Genomic DNA, 18,452 nt, shown 5'->3' with positions numbered 1-18,452 from the left:
CCTATTTTCTGCAGAAATGGGACATATTGCCCTGTCCCCACTACTGTAAAAAGCTGACCTAGACCCCTCCTCACCTTCCAACTACCACCCAATAGCAAATAATCCCCTCCTGACTAAGATGCTAGAGTCCATCATATCTACCCAACTCTCATCCTATTTAGAGAGATTTTCCATTCTCCTTCCTTACCAATTTGGCTTTAGACCCAACTTCAGCACCGAATCCCTATTGGCCTCATTAATCTCAAAGGTTCATCAACTTCATTCTCGTAATAAGTTTGCTGTTCTTCTACAATTTAACCTTTCTGCAGGATTTGACGTTGTCCATCATGATATTCTTATTTTCCAACTTTCTGAGATTGGCATTAACTCTACAGTCAGACTGGTTCTCGAAATTCTTACACTCCCACTCTTACACTGTTAATATGAATGGCACCTCATCCTCTCCTTGGAAACCAATTTGTGGAGTCCCGCAGGGATCACCTTTATCCCCTATTCTCTTCAACATCTATATGTCCTCCCTAAAACTCCTCCATCTTTCCCCCCTGGAAACACTTTACACTTATGCTGATGACATCCTTGTTCTCCTTGAGATCGACTCGAACCTCACCAACCTCTCTGAGAACATATCCTCATATATAACAAACCTCCAATCCTGGGCCCTTACAGTACAAATGAAACTGAACGAGTCCAAAACAAAATTACTTTGGCTCGGCCCAAAATTAGATCAGCTACCCACCCTCATCCCACTGTCCTCTGGCACCATACTGCAGCCTGAGTTCTCCAGCAAAGTTCTGGGCATCATCATTGACTCTACACTTTCCTTCAACGACCACCTCAACTCCTTGGTAAAAAAATGCTTTTTCAGCCTTCACATGCTGAGGAAAGCGAGATCCTGCTTCCATCAACAACACTTTTCTGTCCTCATACAATCCATCATCCTTTCCAGATTGGACTATTGTAACTCCATCTACTTAAGCCTAACAAAGAAAAGCTTTCAAAGACTTCAGCGGATTCAGAATACCGCGGCTAAACTAATCTTCGCAAAAAGTAAATTTGACCATGTCTCCCCACTCCTGTCCAAACTTCACTGGCTTCCAGTAGTCTCTAGGGTCCACTTTAAATGTGCTTGCCTAACTTTCAAGATCCTACACAGCATTCTTCCTCCCCTTATCCCTCTATCTTGTAATTCCTCGAATCCTAATATCACCAGATCCACCCAAAAATTCAAACTATCCTTTCTCTCATTAAAAAGCATATCCCATCCAGGAAAACTAGGGACATCCCTCTCCTTCAGAATCACAGAGCTCTGGAATAACCTTTCTACCCCACTTCGGAATCTGGGCGCCTTCCAACTTTCCGAAAACATCTGAAAACTTGGCTATTCTCAAAAATGTAATATGTCCTCCTCTTTGTTATACTAAGTCCCTCTAAACTTTCTCTATACTGTCCTGTAACCCTCATTGGAGCTCCTTCTCTACACCATTTCCTGTAAACCGTGCCGAGCTCTATGATTGTGGAGATGATGCGATATACAAACTTAAGGTTTAGTTTAGTTTAGTTTAGTCCAATGGAAGCCCTTTCGCTCTGTCCTGCAGGGCCTCCAGCCTGCAGGAAATGTACCATTTGAATCAGCAGCAAGACGAGGTGAGCTCTCCTTGCTTCAGAATCTGGAGATTTCATGAGCTCTGAGTAATGCAAGCTCCTATGGGAACCACTGGAAAGAGAACAGGTTGAAATGGTGTTTCCTTTGAAGCCATTGAAGTACCATAGCTTTCCTGTGATGCCTAGTATTATTAAGTTGTGCTGCTTCAATACTGTTATTTGGATAGATGGCTGAGCCAGTTCAAATGATGCTTTTCTACAAGAAAGAGAAATAACAGCCAGTCAGAAGTCAAATCCAGTTATATGGGAAGTACAAGTGTGTTCATTCAACTGGCAAGTCGCTCTTACGTGTGCCCATTTCCTCTGTGTTAAACTTGACTGCCAAGCACCTAGACTAGCCTTTCGTACCAGATTCCCTTGAGGCCACATTTAAAATATAAACCTAATGAGTTCATGCTACTGAGTTGTTAAGGTTTTTAAATTAGTAATCCATGAAATCTAGGTGATCTTGTCTTTACCTTGTTCCGTTTGTAACATTTCGCCCTTTTCATAATTGTGACTTTTAGGTTCATTTTTCTTAATATTTTTCCATATGACTTGAAACAAAATTAGCCTTACCTCAAGGCTGCTTCTTTATGTAAAACTCCCAAAGAAAATTAGCCTTTCTGCTGACCCTGCTATTTAAAGTCAAAGATTGCCTTTCCCTCATATCCTCCTCTTCCCAACGAGGATTCAGTGCCTGGACAGAATCTCAAGGCTTTTTGTTTGTTTGTTTTAATGTGATTGCTTAGGCAGGTCCAGAAGTTCTGCCAACCCAACAAATCAAATTAAAACAAAGGAAAACCAAAATGCCTTCAGGGGTTCACACAACCAGGATCTGAATCCCCCAACTGCACTAGCTTCTTCTGTGCTCCACAACATCTGTAAAGAAATGCCTTGACAGCCCAATGTCAGCATAACGCTCTGAAGCAGCACGTAAATAGGGAAGAGGAGAGGCTGGAAGCCCGCAGCTGGCAGCCTATGGTCAGGGCCTTCACTGATTACCCTGAAGGCCCTGATTGCATGCCACTGAACAGTGGTTAGTGTAGATGGGTTTGAAAAAGGTTTTAACAAGTTCCTGGAGGAAAGTCCAAAGTCTGCTATTGAACTAGACATAGGGGAAGCCACTGCTTGCCCTGGGATTGATAGCATGGAAAATTGCTATTGGTTGGGTTTCTGCCAGGTACTTGTGACCACTGTTCCTTCTAAACTGAGACTGAGGAGGAATCCCTCAGCTTCAGTCCTGCCAGTGGGGGGGGTGCTGTTTCATTATCACATTTTCAACGGTGAGGGAGAAGCAAGCTCTGCAGAACTCCAGGGAACTTCTCTATCTCTGCCAGTTGAGAGAACAATATTGAATCACCATCCCCTACTGGTAGTAATGCAGTTGGAGGACTCCTGCTCAGCTTAGAGAGAACAGTTCTTGTGACCTAGATTGACCACTGTAGGAAGCAGGATACTGGGCTAGAATGACTATTGGTCTGACCCAGTGTTGCTAATCTTAAGTTCTTATGCATATATAGACACAAAAGGAGTGGAGAAGTCCAAATAAAGCCTGGTGAGCTCCAGATGTTTCGCAAACAACCTTCCTTTATTTCTTAATATCACAACACAGACTCGACATGTACATGTTTCGGCCTAACGGCCTGCATCAGGAGTCTCAAAGATGAAGAGCGGGTCCCTGTAGATGAAGAGGTGTAGCCCATCATGTCCCTGTAGTCCTTGCAATGCTTCTCCATGGTGCAGAAACCCGAAGTTCATCTCCTTGCACCATCCTCGCAGCCAGTCGTTCGCCCTCTGTATTCGATCCTCTCTGGCTCTGCCCTTGCCCCTCACTGGGAGAATCGAGGAGAAGACTACCTGCGCATCCATCCTCCTCAGCTTCTCCTTAGTCATACTGTATGTATAACCAAAAGTTATACAGCACAGCATAGACGGAACTTGGACGTTGTGACTTAGACCATTTAAAACATGGTCTAAGTCACAAAAACCCACCTAAAATCACCCGATAAGCACTGCAGACACAAACTACAGACCCCCACACACTACCCCAGTGACCACCGACCCCCCCCCCAATCCCATAAAATCACACCTTTACAATTCAGCCTCCAGACTATCATCACCTGGCAGCCTGGCATAGGAAAGCCTAGTCGACCTGCACACAGATGGCTTAAGTCGTCTTGGGGGTGGGTTAAGGACCCTTGGAGAGGAGGACCCATGCCCATAAGCTACTGTAATCATTGCATTGCTGGTTAAACATATGCACGCCCCTAAAAAAACCCAAACTTTTTGTATTGCCCTATATGTTGCTTCTACAGCCATAAGGGCTATTAGGGTGGTAGATAGGTGGGTCTAGGGGATTTTGGATGTGGTTTGGGGGGTTCACCATTATCTATAAGGGAGCTGTAGTGAGATGAAGACATGGCACCCTTTTGTGAAGTTCACAGCAGTGCTCTATAAGGTACCCCACTATTTAGGTGCCATGTCTGGTTGTCCAGTCCATCACTTTGTAGACCCCTCCCACGTCCAAAAGGTCTGCTTCTAGGCATTTTTGCCTTGGATGTAAAGTTGGACAAAAATGTGGTATAAAGATGGATGATTTAGCAGCTTGGATGATCAAAACGGCAGGATGTATAGTTAGATGATTTTCGAAACGGAAAATAATTTGGACAACTTGTTCGAAAATGTGTCTTAAGCTGTTTTTTTACTTTAGGCGACTTGGACGAAAACAGACTTAGAAGTTTCTTTCCATTATGCCCCTCCACGTGATTTACATTCTTCTCTATCTGTCCCAGTAGGCTCACACTATCTAATGTACCTGGGCAATGGGAGATTAAGTGACTTGCTAAATGGATTCAGAAGATGATGAAGTGAGGTAAACTGGAAATATCCACATAAACAAAGCACCCCATTTCTCAGGGTTCAATAAAAGGATGGCTAGAGAACCTTCTCCATTATTTGAATCAACACTAAAAATGTATTTCCAAATTATATTGGATAATAGTGTCCCAATTAGGTCCTTATAATAGCCTCCTTATTTAATGTAACTTTTTGCTGACTGCTGTTTTCTAATTAATATTTCTTCAAAATAAAATCAATATCAACAGAAAGTCTTTTCTTTACTTATTGTTAATATGCAGTATCTCTAGCATGCCCTGATGGGACCCGTTTCGCCACAAGGGCTTTTTCAAGGGTTCATTAGGAGCACTATTTAAGCGTCCTCACTCGTTTGCTAGAGATACTGCATATTAAAGATAAGTAAAGAAAAGACTTTCTGTTGTTATTGATTTTATTTTGAAGAAATAGTAATTAGAAAACAACAGTCAGCAAAAAGCTACATTAAAAAAGGAGGCTATTATAAGGACCTAATTAGGACACCATTATCCAATATAATTTGGAAATACATTTTTAGCGTTGATTCAAATAATGGAGAAGGCCCTCTAGCCATCCTTTTATTGAACCCTGAGAAGTGGGGTGCTTTGTTTATGTAGATTAAGGACTCCTTTTACTAAGCCGCATTAGGGCTTTAACGCACGGAATAGCGTGAGCTACATTGCCGCATTCGCTTGACCTTAACGCCAGCATTGAGCTGGTGTTAGTTCTAGAAGCGTAGCGCACAGTATAGCGTGTGGTAATTTCGTGTGTGCACTGAAAACACTAGCGCACCTTAGTAAAAGGAGCCCTAAGTAACTTGCCCAGGGTCACAAGGAGCAGCATAGGATTTGAACCCACAACCTCAGAATGCTGAAGCTGTAGCTCTAACCACTGTGCATGTTTTATGCACAGAAAAGGTTCTTTTATATTTATCTATCCATATGTATATCATGTTTGATATACTAGTGAACATAAAAGAACTCTAAACGGTTCATAAAGATAACATTTTTCACAAGTATACAGACATAAAAAGTAGCTGTGCTGAAAGATTGCACTTTTATGTAGGACTCATGTAGGCATTCCTGGATCATCATTTATGCAAAGTTGTGATATCAGCATGTATTATATATAAAATATATAAGTTCACACACAAAATAAATGCACAAGTTTACACCTTCTTCAGAGCATGCATAAATTTGTGCACTACTGGGGTTTCTTCCTCGTGCCTACTTTACAAAGGTGGCTGTGTTGCCTTTATAAAATATCAATGGCTCCATGTAAAAACCACAAAACAAAAAAAGAACCAGTGGTCCAACTTCGTCTGCAGTGAAAAAACAGACCAGAGCAAACAAACCAAAACTGCAGGTTAGAAATAAAGTGCGACACCTCGCTTACTCATAAATAAATAAACCAAATAAAAAAACATGAATAAAAATAATTTATTTCCTTTCATAATCTACCCCCTCCTTTACTACCGTAATGTGTAGTGTGGGTTTAAGCGCCGGCAGTAGCGGTAACTGCTCCGACACTCTTAGAATTCCTATGAGCATCGGAGCAGTTACCGCCGCTGCCAGCGCTAAAACCTGCACTACACGTTAGTAAAGGAAGGGGCTAGTTTCCATATATAAATGTTAGTTTCTATTTTTTAACACTCTCTGGTGCTGTTATGTGTTACATCATGAATGTTTGTGTTTGGAAAAAATGTCTTTTATGTTCTAAATAATTTTTTACATTTATTTCTATTTATATTCTAGTCAATATTCAGCCTGGGCTGATTTAGAACTGGACACTCAGCACTGGGCCATTCCCAGATAATGGTGTTGAATATTGTTTATTGTTTATTGAAAGCTTCTATACTGCTAATAATGACTGGGAAGTCAATTCAGAGTGGTTTACATGAGCTTCTGTAAAGGTGTTACAATACTACTACTACTACTACTAATTATATATATAGTGCTACCAGACATATGCCGCATTGTACATGGTCATGAAGAAGACAGTCCCTGCCCAAAGGAGCTTACAATCTAAACAGACAAGACAGACAAATAGGATGCTATGGATACAGTTAAGGGCAATGGTTAATCAGTTGGCTAGGTTAGTAGGCAAAGGTTCGCCAGATCCCATTGTTTCAAAAATCTCTTAACATACCCCTATGAGAGCCTGCATATTAAACACGAATAGCTGAAATGTCCAGTGCGGGGTTCAAGGTCAAATTGAAATCTCCTTCCAAAAGCAAACTGCTCTCGGCATGACACAAAAGGATCTGGATCAGCTCCTCCAGGAAGCGACCTGCGATGGCGGCTAGAAGTAATAGTCACAAAAATGCACAGCACATTGAGATTTCCTGAGGAAGCGGTTGGCAAAACGGGTCCCCGTTGGGATCTTTAAAGTGCTGATGTTGTAGATATATTGTAAAGTATATTACAGACTGTAATGGAGGTTATTTTTTGGTCTGTGAATGATTCCTTGTCATGATGCATATTAGCAGTTAAATATGTCACCGCTCCAGATGACGGACTTCTGAGGCCTTTTTTCCTCCTGAACTTTAGTGGTTTGGTAATTGAGTTCTCCCTTATTATAATAATAATTACTTTATTCTTTTATACTGCCATAAACAAAAGTTCTAGGTTGTTTACACTAAAAAGAGCTGGACAATCAGGGAAATACAATAATACAGTAAAAAATACAAATATTTGTAAAATAGAATTTCAATAATAAAATTCACTAAGTAATAAACTTATCGAACAAAGTGGTCTTAATTGTTGTGACACTTACTATTGGGAAAGTTTCCTCTTTTTTTTTTGTTGTGAATTTATGGTATTGCCTTACTTGAAGTTTTTATTTGTGGTAATAAATGAATAATTCTATTTAAAAAAATTGATGGTATTGCCATTCAGAGTTAGTTGGTATCTTAGGCTATTTCCTCCCCCATTTGTTAATTAGAAGTAGTTGTGTTTTATCCTTGTTAGCTACTAGTCCATTTGATTGAAACCATCTAAAGATTTTCTCTGGGCCTGTCTTGATCCACTGATTAGTCTTCGCATCTTATTTCTTCAGTGGGATGATCAGTTGGATGTCGTCTGCGTAGATGTAACATTCACATCCCAGTTTTCTGATGAATTTTTCCAGTAGTTGGAGGAAGATGTTGAATAGCTTGGGTGACGTTGCAGATCCCTGTGGTACCCCTACTTCTGTTTCTGTCCAGTTGCCATTCTACCCTCATTAGTCTTTTGGATAGGAGGACTCTATCCATGCATGACTTTTCCTATGAGGCCCCTTTCCATGTATCTTGATTTTAGCACTGTGTTGAACTAGGTTGAAGGCTGCTGAGAGGTCCAGAAACACCAGCAATATGTCTTCTCCTTTTGTTTGGTGTTTGAGGACCAAGACCTGCACTGACAACTGATTATTCGAACCCAGTTATCAGTACTAATTGGTTTACTGCACATACAAATTGCATATACAAATTGAGTGTGCACACACAATTTTGAGCGCCATATACAGAATTAGGGCATCATTGTCAAAATTAGCACATAATAACTGTAGAACCTCTATGTTGGCTGTTGTGGTATATTCTGCACTTTACACAGCTAAAACAGAAGCAATATGCTTAACCATGTGTTAATTACATTACAGATAACACTGATGCACCTAACACCACCTATGTAGATGTCATTAAAAGTTTCACATTGTCTGTTGCATTAACAATTAACGAGTAGTTCTATGCTACATGTTAAGCATGGGGAGCAGTGCCTCTCCTGCGCCCTCCCCATTTTTTTATTTGCCAGGTAATGTGGAAGTTAGCATGTGCTAAGTCTCAAACCACTTCATTAAATATTGTATGGGTATGCGTTAACATTGTGTCCTAGGATCTGTTTTGCTACTTTGAATCTAGCTAGGTACTTGGGATCTGGGTTGGCCACTGTTAGAAACAGGATACTGGGCTTGATGGACCTTCGGTCTGTCTCGGTATAGCAATTCTTACGTTCTTAATTCCTGTGTTAATAGCTTTAATGCACTTTAGTAAACTGGGTCCTAAGTTTAACTTAAAACAAGTTCCTTTTTCCCTCATAGCCTTTATAGCTGAAGAAATGAAAAGGCCAAAAGAATGTCTGTTTGACTTACAAATATGGATACCCTGGAAATCAACAGATGCATGTTTGCATGAAAACTTTGAAATGTCATAATGTGCAGAATAAACAAATTGTATACATGTCAAAAGATGTCTGAAAGCTGAAACCAGAAAAGGTATGAGTAGAGGCTGCAAGCCTATTGTACCATAAACAATTTCAAAATCAATTAAACTAAGTCTTGATGTGGACACCAATTAGAGGCTAAGCATGTTACCTTGATACAATTTATTATAAAGACATTAAGGATTCTTCCTAGGGGCCAGGTTTATCCAGGTCTATCCCTATAGGTAAAGAATAGAAGAAAAGCTCAGTAAATCAGGTCTGTTAGTGTGTGTGTTAGAGGGGGGGAGGGGGTTCGATCTTTACTTTTGTTGATAGAATTCCTTCTAACAATTATTAGAAGGAACCACCTATGAAGTCAGGTAACCCAGTACAACCATCAGGGATAACAGCAGAGCAGAAAACGCAGGTAAAACAAATTAACTTCACAGGAATTTAACTGAAAAATGTTATTTATTTCTTCAAATGTTCAGGGCAATAGGCGACAGGCAGGGTTACAGTTCAAAAAGCTTAAGGTACTGTAAAAATACTACTGTTCAACAAAGAAATGTTTCGAGACAAGCACAGGAGCACAGCAAAAGCAGAAGACCAGGCTGGGGTCAAAATCATCATGGCAGTGAATACAAGTGCTAGTTATCTAAAAGAATGGTTCTTAAACCTGTCCTGGAGGACCCCCAGCCAGTCTGGTTTTCAAGATATCCCTAATGAATATGCTTGAGGCAGATTTCCATGCCTGTCACCTCTGTTATATGCAAATCTGCCTCATGTATATTCATTAGGGAAACCCTGAAAACCAGACTGGCTGAGGGGCCCTCAGGACAGGTTTAACAACCACTGATCTAAAAAGGAAAATATTCCAGCTCATATGCTTCACAAAGGTAAAAATATACCCCACCCTGCTTTAGGGAAAAACTCAAAATAGCTCCAAGGGCTCGTGCCCTGACAGGAGCAAAACAGTCAGTATTTAAGCTAAAGTACAGAGCCTGGCACTGTTCATGCTCAGGCTCAAGCATCCCTTCAGTGTCTATATTGAGAGACCCAACCCCAACAGTTTCAAGCTTCTTTTGAGCTAAACCAACACATACAAAATCAGGGAATGAAGCCTGCAAGTCATATCTGCCCAGGGGTAAAAGCTAGAGCTGGGCAATAATACCTTTTCAGGGGATGGGCATTTCCTCAGCACCATTAGCCCAGGAGCCTATGGCTCTTCCTACTGCTTCCATTCCATTCTTTTATCAGCAACCTTAGCTCCAGAGCCTGGTCAGACTGCTCTTGCTACTGCTTCAATTCAAGTTCCCCTCTTCCCTCCCTTATTCTCCCAGGGATTGCCATTGTGCAGGCTGCTAAATCACTCCCAGGTGGGATCTGGAGGCACTCAGAAGCATGCCTTGACTCCTCCCATGAGAGCAAACCAGGATTTCCCTCCCTAGCAGATCCAGGCTCTCTCCCCAGCTTTTTGATTTTACCACACCAGGAACTACATGGACTCCCTTCCCATACTCCAGGGAAAATAAGCTGACCATGTTGCTCCTTGGAGCAAGCCAGCAAGGCTTTGGGATGCTGTTCCTAACAGAGACTGTCTGAATTCCAAAGGGCCTGGGATAGGCATGTGGGATCTCTTGGAGAGAGAAATAGATAATGGTTACTGCGAATGGGCAGGCTAGATAGGCCATTTGGCCTTTATCTGCCATCGTGTTTCTACAAATAAAAAGGAGACTAGAAGACAAGGGCGATAGACTCCTGGTGTTGCTGTCATCTTCGCTGTCCAAATAGTTATAGTAATTTAGTACATGTAAAAAGTAATTGATTCTTACAGAGATGGCTTTTTTTTTCACAGAAATTCAGAAGAAGCACATTGAAGATGCCATAGATCTGATTCAAGATGATTGTATATCAGAGAATGCAGATAACTCCACGGAAGAACTCAATGAAGGAGGGCCAGATGCAGATGGAGGCGAGATTACTGATGGGATTGAAGAGGATTTTGATGAAGATGGTAGCAATGATCTAGTAAGAAATACATATCATTTTATAGCTGTAGACATTTCAAGGATAGCTTGCAAATACAACAAACATATGTGACATCTATGGATGCATTTTAACCACTGAGAGCCGGATTCTCTGAAGTCACTGTGCATTTAACGACTGCGCTAAACCATCGTTAAATGCACGGATTTTACCACCCGATTATTAAAACAGTCCACCGCGATCTATTCTGTGCTTTCTAGCAGCCTCCAATTGTACTATGCAAATGTAATACAATGAGGTCATTAATATTAAAAATGTAGTATAATGAGGTCATTAATATTAAAAATGACCTCTCTGGGCGATTCTCAAAAAGGAACGCCTCTCCATTTACGAGGAATCAGGGCCAATATTTATTGGCAGGGTCTGAGCCATCGTAGCCTTGCTTTCCTGTCAGTGTCTGAGTGCTGATTGGCTCAGGCACTGACAAGAAAATAAACTTGAAGTTCTATGTAGTTAACAAAGAAAAGGAACTGAACATTTGCAGCGAAGTACATTAAACGTCCAAAAATTTTATAAATAAGTCTTCAACAATTTCTTAAAATGCTGATAAACAGAATTGACTATCAAATGATTAAACTCTTTGTCCGAGGTTGCAGCCTGAAACAAAAAAATCCGATAAAAATATATTTTATATGAACAACCCTTAGCAGATAGAAAAGAAAAACAAGTATGAATTCGCTATGGACGTCTTGAATTAGCAAATATAAAATGATCCATGAGATAATTAGGTGCAAAAGCATTTTGGATTACGAGCATGCTCCTGGAATGGATTATGCTCGTAATCCAAGGTACCACTGTGTGTATATATATATATATATGACCCATGCCCAAATTTATATATATACATATATATATATAAATTTCATTGAAACTAATATACTATATCATCCACCCCCTAGCTCTCCCAATAACTCTATCCACTAACTACAGTATAGGTGGATAAATAACCTCAGAATTAGAGTGACTGCTTTGTTATTCCTTTTACATGGAGTAACAAAAAATAATTTGTTTTATCCAAATTGTTTCAACCTAACTTGTTAATCCATTGCTCAATGATTGAAACTACAGTACATATTAACTGCATGGCTTGTGATAGTGAAGAAATAATTGGAATAACAATTATTATATCATCTGTGTAACTATAAAGTCTAATGTCCAAGTTTGTTAATCTGGGTCCCATAGAAGCCAGGTAAATATTGAAAAGCAAAGGGGAGAGAGATCCTAAAAACCTGAGAGACAAAGGGGTATGTCAGGACCAACTTGGGAAACAGTGTTCTGTACCATTGGCGCACAATACATGTGGAGGGGCATAATCGAAAGGGACTTCTAAGTCCGTTTACATCCATCTCGCAAGTCGTCCAAAGTAAAAAACAGCTTAAGACACATTTTCGAAAAATACGTCCAACTTTTTTTTGTTTCGAAAAACGTCTAACTATACGTCCTGCCGTTCTGATCGTCCAAGCTGCTACATCGTCCATCTTTATACCACATTTTTGTCCAACTTTTCATCCAAGGCAAAAATGCCTAGAAGCAGACCTTTTGGATGTGAGAGGGGTCCACAAAGTGATGGACTGGATAACCAGACATAGCACCTAAATAGTGGGGTACCTTATAGAGCACTGCTGTGAACTTCACAAAAAGGATGCCATGTCTTCTCCTCCCTACAGCTCCCTTATAAGTTATGGTGAGCCCCACAAACCATCTCCTGAATCCCCTAGACTCTCTTATCTACCACCCCAATAGCCCTTATGGCTGCAGGAGCCACTTATATGCCAGTAAAAAAGGGTTTTGGGGGTATTTAGGGGAGTGCACATGTTTAAGTATCAATGCAGTGATTACAGGGGCTTATGGGCATGGGTCATCTTCTCTAAGGGTCCCTAACCCACCCCAAGACGAGTTAAGCTGCCTTTGTGCTGGACGACTAGGCTTTCCTATTCCAGGCAGCTAGGTGATGATGGTCTGGAGGCTGAATTTTAAAGGTGTGATTAATATTTTTATGGGGGGGGGGGTCGTGGATACCTTGGGTAGTGTGTGCTTATTTGGTGACTTTAGGTGGGTTTTTGTGACCAGCTTAACTCAAGGAAAAAAGGAAAACCTACTACTCCAAAATGATAGGCAAGGAAACCCAAGACACAAAAAAGCTATTCAATCTAGTAAAAAGCCAAACTGAAACTATCATTCTCCTCTGTAAAAGGTATATCCCGCGTAGGAAAACTAGGAACATCCCTCCCCTTTAGAACCACAGAACTCTGGAACAACCTCACATCCCCGCTCAGAATTTCAAGCTCCCTCCAATCCTTCCGCAAACACCTGAAAACTTGGCTCTTTTCAAAAATCTAACACCTCCTGCTCTTTGGTACCCTGTCCCTCTTTATCTTCCTAGCTCCTTTCCTATAACCCTTCATTGTAGCTCCTTTTCAACCTAACCCTGTAAACCGTGCCGAGCTCTACGCTTGTGGAGATGGTGCGGTATACAAACCTAAGATTTAGTTTAGTTTAGATACCAAACCTTTCCTAGCTACACAAGGAAATCATCCACTGACAGCCATCCAACTTGCAGACCACTTCAAAAACAAGATCACCAAGATCAGGACCACCTTCAACAACACACACACTCACCTTGATGAGATAACTACAAACCCTATAATAAGAGAAGCCATCGCCGCTGACAGAAGCTGGAACAATTTCCCAGTAGTAAACTGGTCTGATATGAATCGACTACAAAAAATACAGCCAAGCATCATGCGACCTAAACAATTGTCCCACATACCTGATAACAAACGCCTCCACCAAATTCAGAGCTAGCCTCATGCAATGGATACAAACCACGTTAACGGAAGGACAATTCCCACAGGACCTAGGTGAGATCATAATCACTCCAATTGTGAAAGATCACAAAGGCCCAATAGACATCCCCTCCAACTACAGACCCATCGTGTCAATACCAATATACGTTAAAATAATAGAAGGTCTAGTCACACAATTCCTCACTAACTACCTGGAAGACCACAACCTACTTCATCCCTCACAATCAGGATTACGAACCAACCATAGCACAGAGACACTACTAGTAACCCTACTAGACACTGCTCGACAGCACCTTAGCAAAGGCAAAAAGATGCTGATAATTCAACTAGATCTCTCTGCTGCATTTGACCTGGTCGTCCACTCCATACTACTACAGATACTTGAAGCCATAGGGATTTCAGGCAGGGTATACAACTGGTTCCAAGGATTCCTAAAATCAAGAGCCTACAGAGTAAAGTCCAATGATCTCAAATCAGGTTCATGGTCCAACCCATGCGGAGTTCCACAAGGATCCCCACTATCACATACGCTCTTCAACCTCTTTATTTCCTCCCTCGGAACCACTTTAGGCAACTTAAATGTTACATCTTTCAGCTACGCAGACGACATCTCCATACTCCTCCGCTTTGACTCACCAGATCCCACCTCAACAGTAATACTGGAAAAAACACTAGAAGTAGTGGAAAAATGGATGACAGCCCACAAGCTGAAACTAAACACAGACAAAACAAAATTCCTTCTGCTCGAAAAGGCCAAAACCCCCACCATCACAGAATTAGAAATTAAGGCCATCAAATACCCAATACAGCCTGAACTTAAACTCCTAGGAGTAACGATAGACAGATGCTGCACAATGCAGTCCCAAATCAATAAGACAACCCAGAAAGCTTTTTTAACCATGAGAAATCTACGTAAAATAAGAAAATTCTTCGACATAGAGCAATATAGGCTCATTGTCCAATCCCTAGTCTTGGGTCTACTGGACTATTGCAACTCCCTCTATCTGCCATGCCCTGCCAACATGCTAAAACAACTACAGACTATACAAAACACTGCTCTCAGATTGAGAAAATATGACCACATCGCCACTGCTTACCTAGACTCACACTGGTTACCAATACAAGCACGAATTCAATTCAAAGTTTACTGCCTACTATTCAAAGCTTTAAATGGCTCTGCCCCCGCCTAAATCAAATCCTCACTACTAGACAAAGAAGAACTCTGACCTGATTTACCTACCCTCCACTCAAAGGTACTCAGCGCAAGAAGATGTTTGACAACCTACTTGCGATGCAAGCAGCAAAACTCGACCACTCCATTTCCAACCTGCTGACAACAATGAACGACCTCAAAACATTTCAAAGAGAAGATCAGAACCCTGCTATTCAAAAAATATGTCCAGATACCTTATCTCTCATTCCCTCCCTCTCCTCCTCGCTAAATTCCCCTCTCAAAGCCTCCACTTCTCTGGTAATCTTTTCCTTTTCTAAATATCAACCAAGAATACAGTTCCCTAAAATGTAAAGCTCCTGGAAATGTCCAGCTTTCTTAGTTGTTATCCTATTTGTAATATTGCCTAGAAATGTCCAATTCTTATTTGTTATCTAATTCGCACTATCTCCTGGAAATATCCAGCTTTCTTATCTCACTTGTAACCAAAAATTGTAACTATTCTAGAAATGTCCAGTTAGCCCTTTTGTAATCCTCCTAGAACTGCAAGGTACAGGCGGAATAGAAGTCGCTAATGTAATGTAATATTTTTTAAATGGTCTAAGTCAGTGTTTTTCAACCTTTTTACACCTATGGACCAACAGAAATAAAAGAATTATTCTGTGGACCGGCATCGGTCCGTGGACCAGCAGTTGAAGAACACAGGGCTAAGTCGTGGGCCAGACCCCGCCCATCTCTACCCAATCTCCACCCCAGACCCCACCCCCATAATAGTACTAATTGCACCTTGCACGTCCCGTGCCTCATCTGAACGCTTTCCCTCCGACGTTGCAGCGTCAGAGAGAAGGCTTCCGGTTCAGGCGCAGGATGCCTATAGGAGCCAATGCCCATGGCTTTGTGCACTAAATCAGTTAGGAAGAGGGAGCTGGCTTGAAGATAATGCCGCATCGATCGCACCGTGGACTGGCGGTTTAAGAACACTGTGTTGGGCCTGATGCATGTGCTGGCCCTGTGGAGCGGTAGGAAATTTCTGTGGACCGGCACTGGTCCATGGACCGGTGGTTGAAGAACACTGGTCTAAGTCACAACGTCCAAGTTCCATCGATTGTGGGCTCTATAGGAAATTTTGGTTATACATGCTGTATGACTAAGTCGAAGCCGGCCTACGTCCCGCCCAACTCCCGCCCTCGACACTCCTCCCGAAATGCCCATGTTTAGCTTTGGTCGTTCAGTGACACTATGAAGGCCTAGGTCGTTTAGAAATGTCCAAAACTCGTTTTTAGTATCGGCACTTGGACGTTTTTTGAGAAATGTTCGTCGAAGTGCCGACTTAGGACGGTTTTTGGACGTATTTCTCTTTCGATTATGAGCCCCTCAGTATGGAATTGCAAGAGGGTGTACACATGGGCAAGGCTTGGGCAGGACATAGGCAGGAACCTCATTTATATGCATAATTTACAGAATATTGTTAGTTATATGCTAAAGTGCTGCATAAAGGTCACCCAAATTTGGGCATGGATCCCAGATTCAAATATAAACTAATTAATTAATGAGCAACCAAAAATCAATTATTGATGTTAATTGGCACTAATTACAATTTGCAAGCAGATCTTCCTAACTGCTATTCTATAATACTGGGTACCGAAATTGTCTCATGCACAACTCAAAAGAAGGCCTAGTTAAGGGTAGGGCAGGTCATGTCAGGGGTATTCTACAAATTTAGGCACAATGTTATAGAACACCAAACCTATGCACCTAAACCTTTGGCAGCTGAGTGTGAGGATTTACATCAGCTTTAGGCAGGTGTAAGTTCTCACACCCAAAGTTGGTCACAGAAATCCATGCTAAGTGGTATTCTGTAAAGGTTGTTTAGTGCAGTTTTTAATGGTGCCTAATTTTGGGCACTATGTACTGAATTTGACCCTTAAGGCCTCTTTTACAAAACCACATTAGCAAGTCCTGGTATGGTAAATGTGACACAGCCCATAGGAATCACATTTGCCGTGTGGGAATCACTACCATGGCTTTGTAAAAGGGGTCTTTAGTCCTGTGCATCATGCCACCTTACTATTGGCTCCCTATATAGAATTCCTTCCTATCTGCCTTTCCTTCCTTGATGCCTTTGAGACCTAACTGTCCTTTTAAGGGCAATTGAGTGCAAATACTATCGAGTTTAACTCAAGTTATAGCAGCCCCTCCTACTGTTTTTTTCCTTAATTGTTCTCTTTTACTTTGACTATTGAAGTTCTTGCCTTTTACCTTTTGTTTCTTGTTTGTCTTGTTTTTAAAAGTTTTTAAAAGTTATTAATTGTTATAGGTTGGTGACGTAATGTCAGCTTAAACTTGTATTTTAGTTAAAGTTTGTTTTCTGTTTTTACGAATTTGTACACCGCCTAGAAGGCTGATTGGGCGGTATAAGAAATTTTAAATAAACTTGAAACTTGAGTGAATTATTTGCAAATTGTGCATACTATCAGCAAATGAAAAAAAAACCCACAAAATGTTGTGTGTGTGTGTGTGTAGGGGGGGGGTTTCTACTCATTTTAATTTTTTAATGAAATGTATAGAAATGGGATATGTTGTTGACATTTCCTATGAATATGTTGTTGCAAACGGCAACCCATCCCTAGGAAATAGCTAAGAAAGCAAAATAGAAGATGGGGCATTAAGGCTGGGATTGAGGGTGAAATACTCACATGGATCAAAAGCTGGTTGGCGGATAGAAACAGAGAGTGGGGGTAAATGGACAATATTCGGACTGGAAATGCGTTACCAGTAGAGTGCCACAGGGTTTGGTGCTTGGGCCTGTGCTCTTCAACATATTTATAAACGACATGGAAATTGGAACGACGAGCAAGGTAATATTTGCAGACGATATGAAGACGCACGAGGATGCGAAGACCTGCAACAGGACATAAACATGCTCAAGAAATGGACCGCGACATGGCAAATAAAGTTTAATGTGGACAGGTGTAAGGTTATGCATGTTGGTAACAAATATCTTGTATATGAATACAGGATGTCTGGTGCAGTACTTGGAAAGACCCCCCAGGAAAGAGACTTGGGAGTACTGGTTGACAAGTTGATGAAGCTGTCTGCATAATGTGCGGTGGCGGTGAAAAGGGTGAACAGAATGCTTGGAATGATTAAGAAGGGGATCACGAACAGAGAAGGTTATCATGCCACAGTACCAGACCATGGTGCGACCCCACCTGGAATACTGCATCCAGCACTGGTACTTAAAGAAGGACACGGTACTACTCGAAAGGATCCAGAGAAGAGCGACTAAAATGGTTAAGGGGCTGGAGGAGTTGTCGTACAGCGAGAGATTAGAGAAACTGGGCCTCTTCTCCCTTGAAAAGAGGAGACTGAGAGGGGACATGATTGAAACGTTCAAGATAATGAAGGGAATAGACTTAGTAGATGAAGACAGGTTGTTCACCTTCTCCAAGGTTAGGAGAACGAGAAGGCACTCTCTAAAGTTAAAAGGGGATAGATTCCATACAAACGTAAGGAAGTTCTTTTTCACCCAGAGAGTGGTGGAAAACTGGAACGCTCTTCCGGAGGCTGTCGTAGGGGAAAGCACCCTCCAGGTATTCAAGACAAAGTTAGACGAGGTCCTGCTAAACTGGAGCGTACGCAAGTAGGGTTGGTCTCAGTTAGGGCACTTGTCTTTAACCTGGGGGCCACCGCGGGAGCGGACTGCTGGGCACGATGGACCACCAGCAGCGGCAATTC

At 41.5% G+C, this 18,452-nt stretch overlaps 1 protein-coding gene across 1 annotated transcript in view; it reads left to right on the top strand.

Annotated features, from left to right (window-relative positions):
• Window positions 1–18,452, top strand: part of RALYL (RALY RNA binding protein like) — a 796,461-nt gene that overhangs the window by 753,919 nt on the left and 24,090 nt on the right. Inside the window, exon 10 of the mRNA XM_033929436.1 lies at window positions 10,546–10,718. Within this exon, the coding sequence (XP_033785327.1) occupies window positions 10,546–10,718 (173 nt within the window). The remainder of the gene's footprint in view (window positions 1–10,545; window positions 10,719–18,452) is intronic.

Source organism: Geotrypetes seraphini, chromosome 2 (genome assembly GCF_902459505.1).
Source record: "Geotrypetes seraphini chromosome 2, aGeoSer1.1, whole genome shotgun sequence".
In the NCBI taxonomy this organism is placed as follows: Eukaryota; Metazoa; Chordata; class Amphibia; order Gymnophiona; family Dermophiidae; genus Geotrypetes; species Geotrypetes seraphini.
The sequence above is the reverse complement of the archived record's forward strand: the minus strand, read 5'-3'. Positions and strand labels throughout refer to the sequence as shown.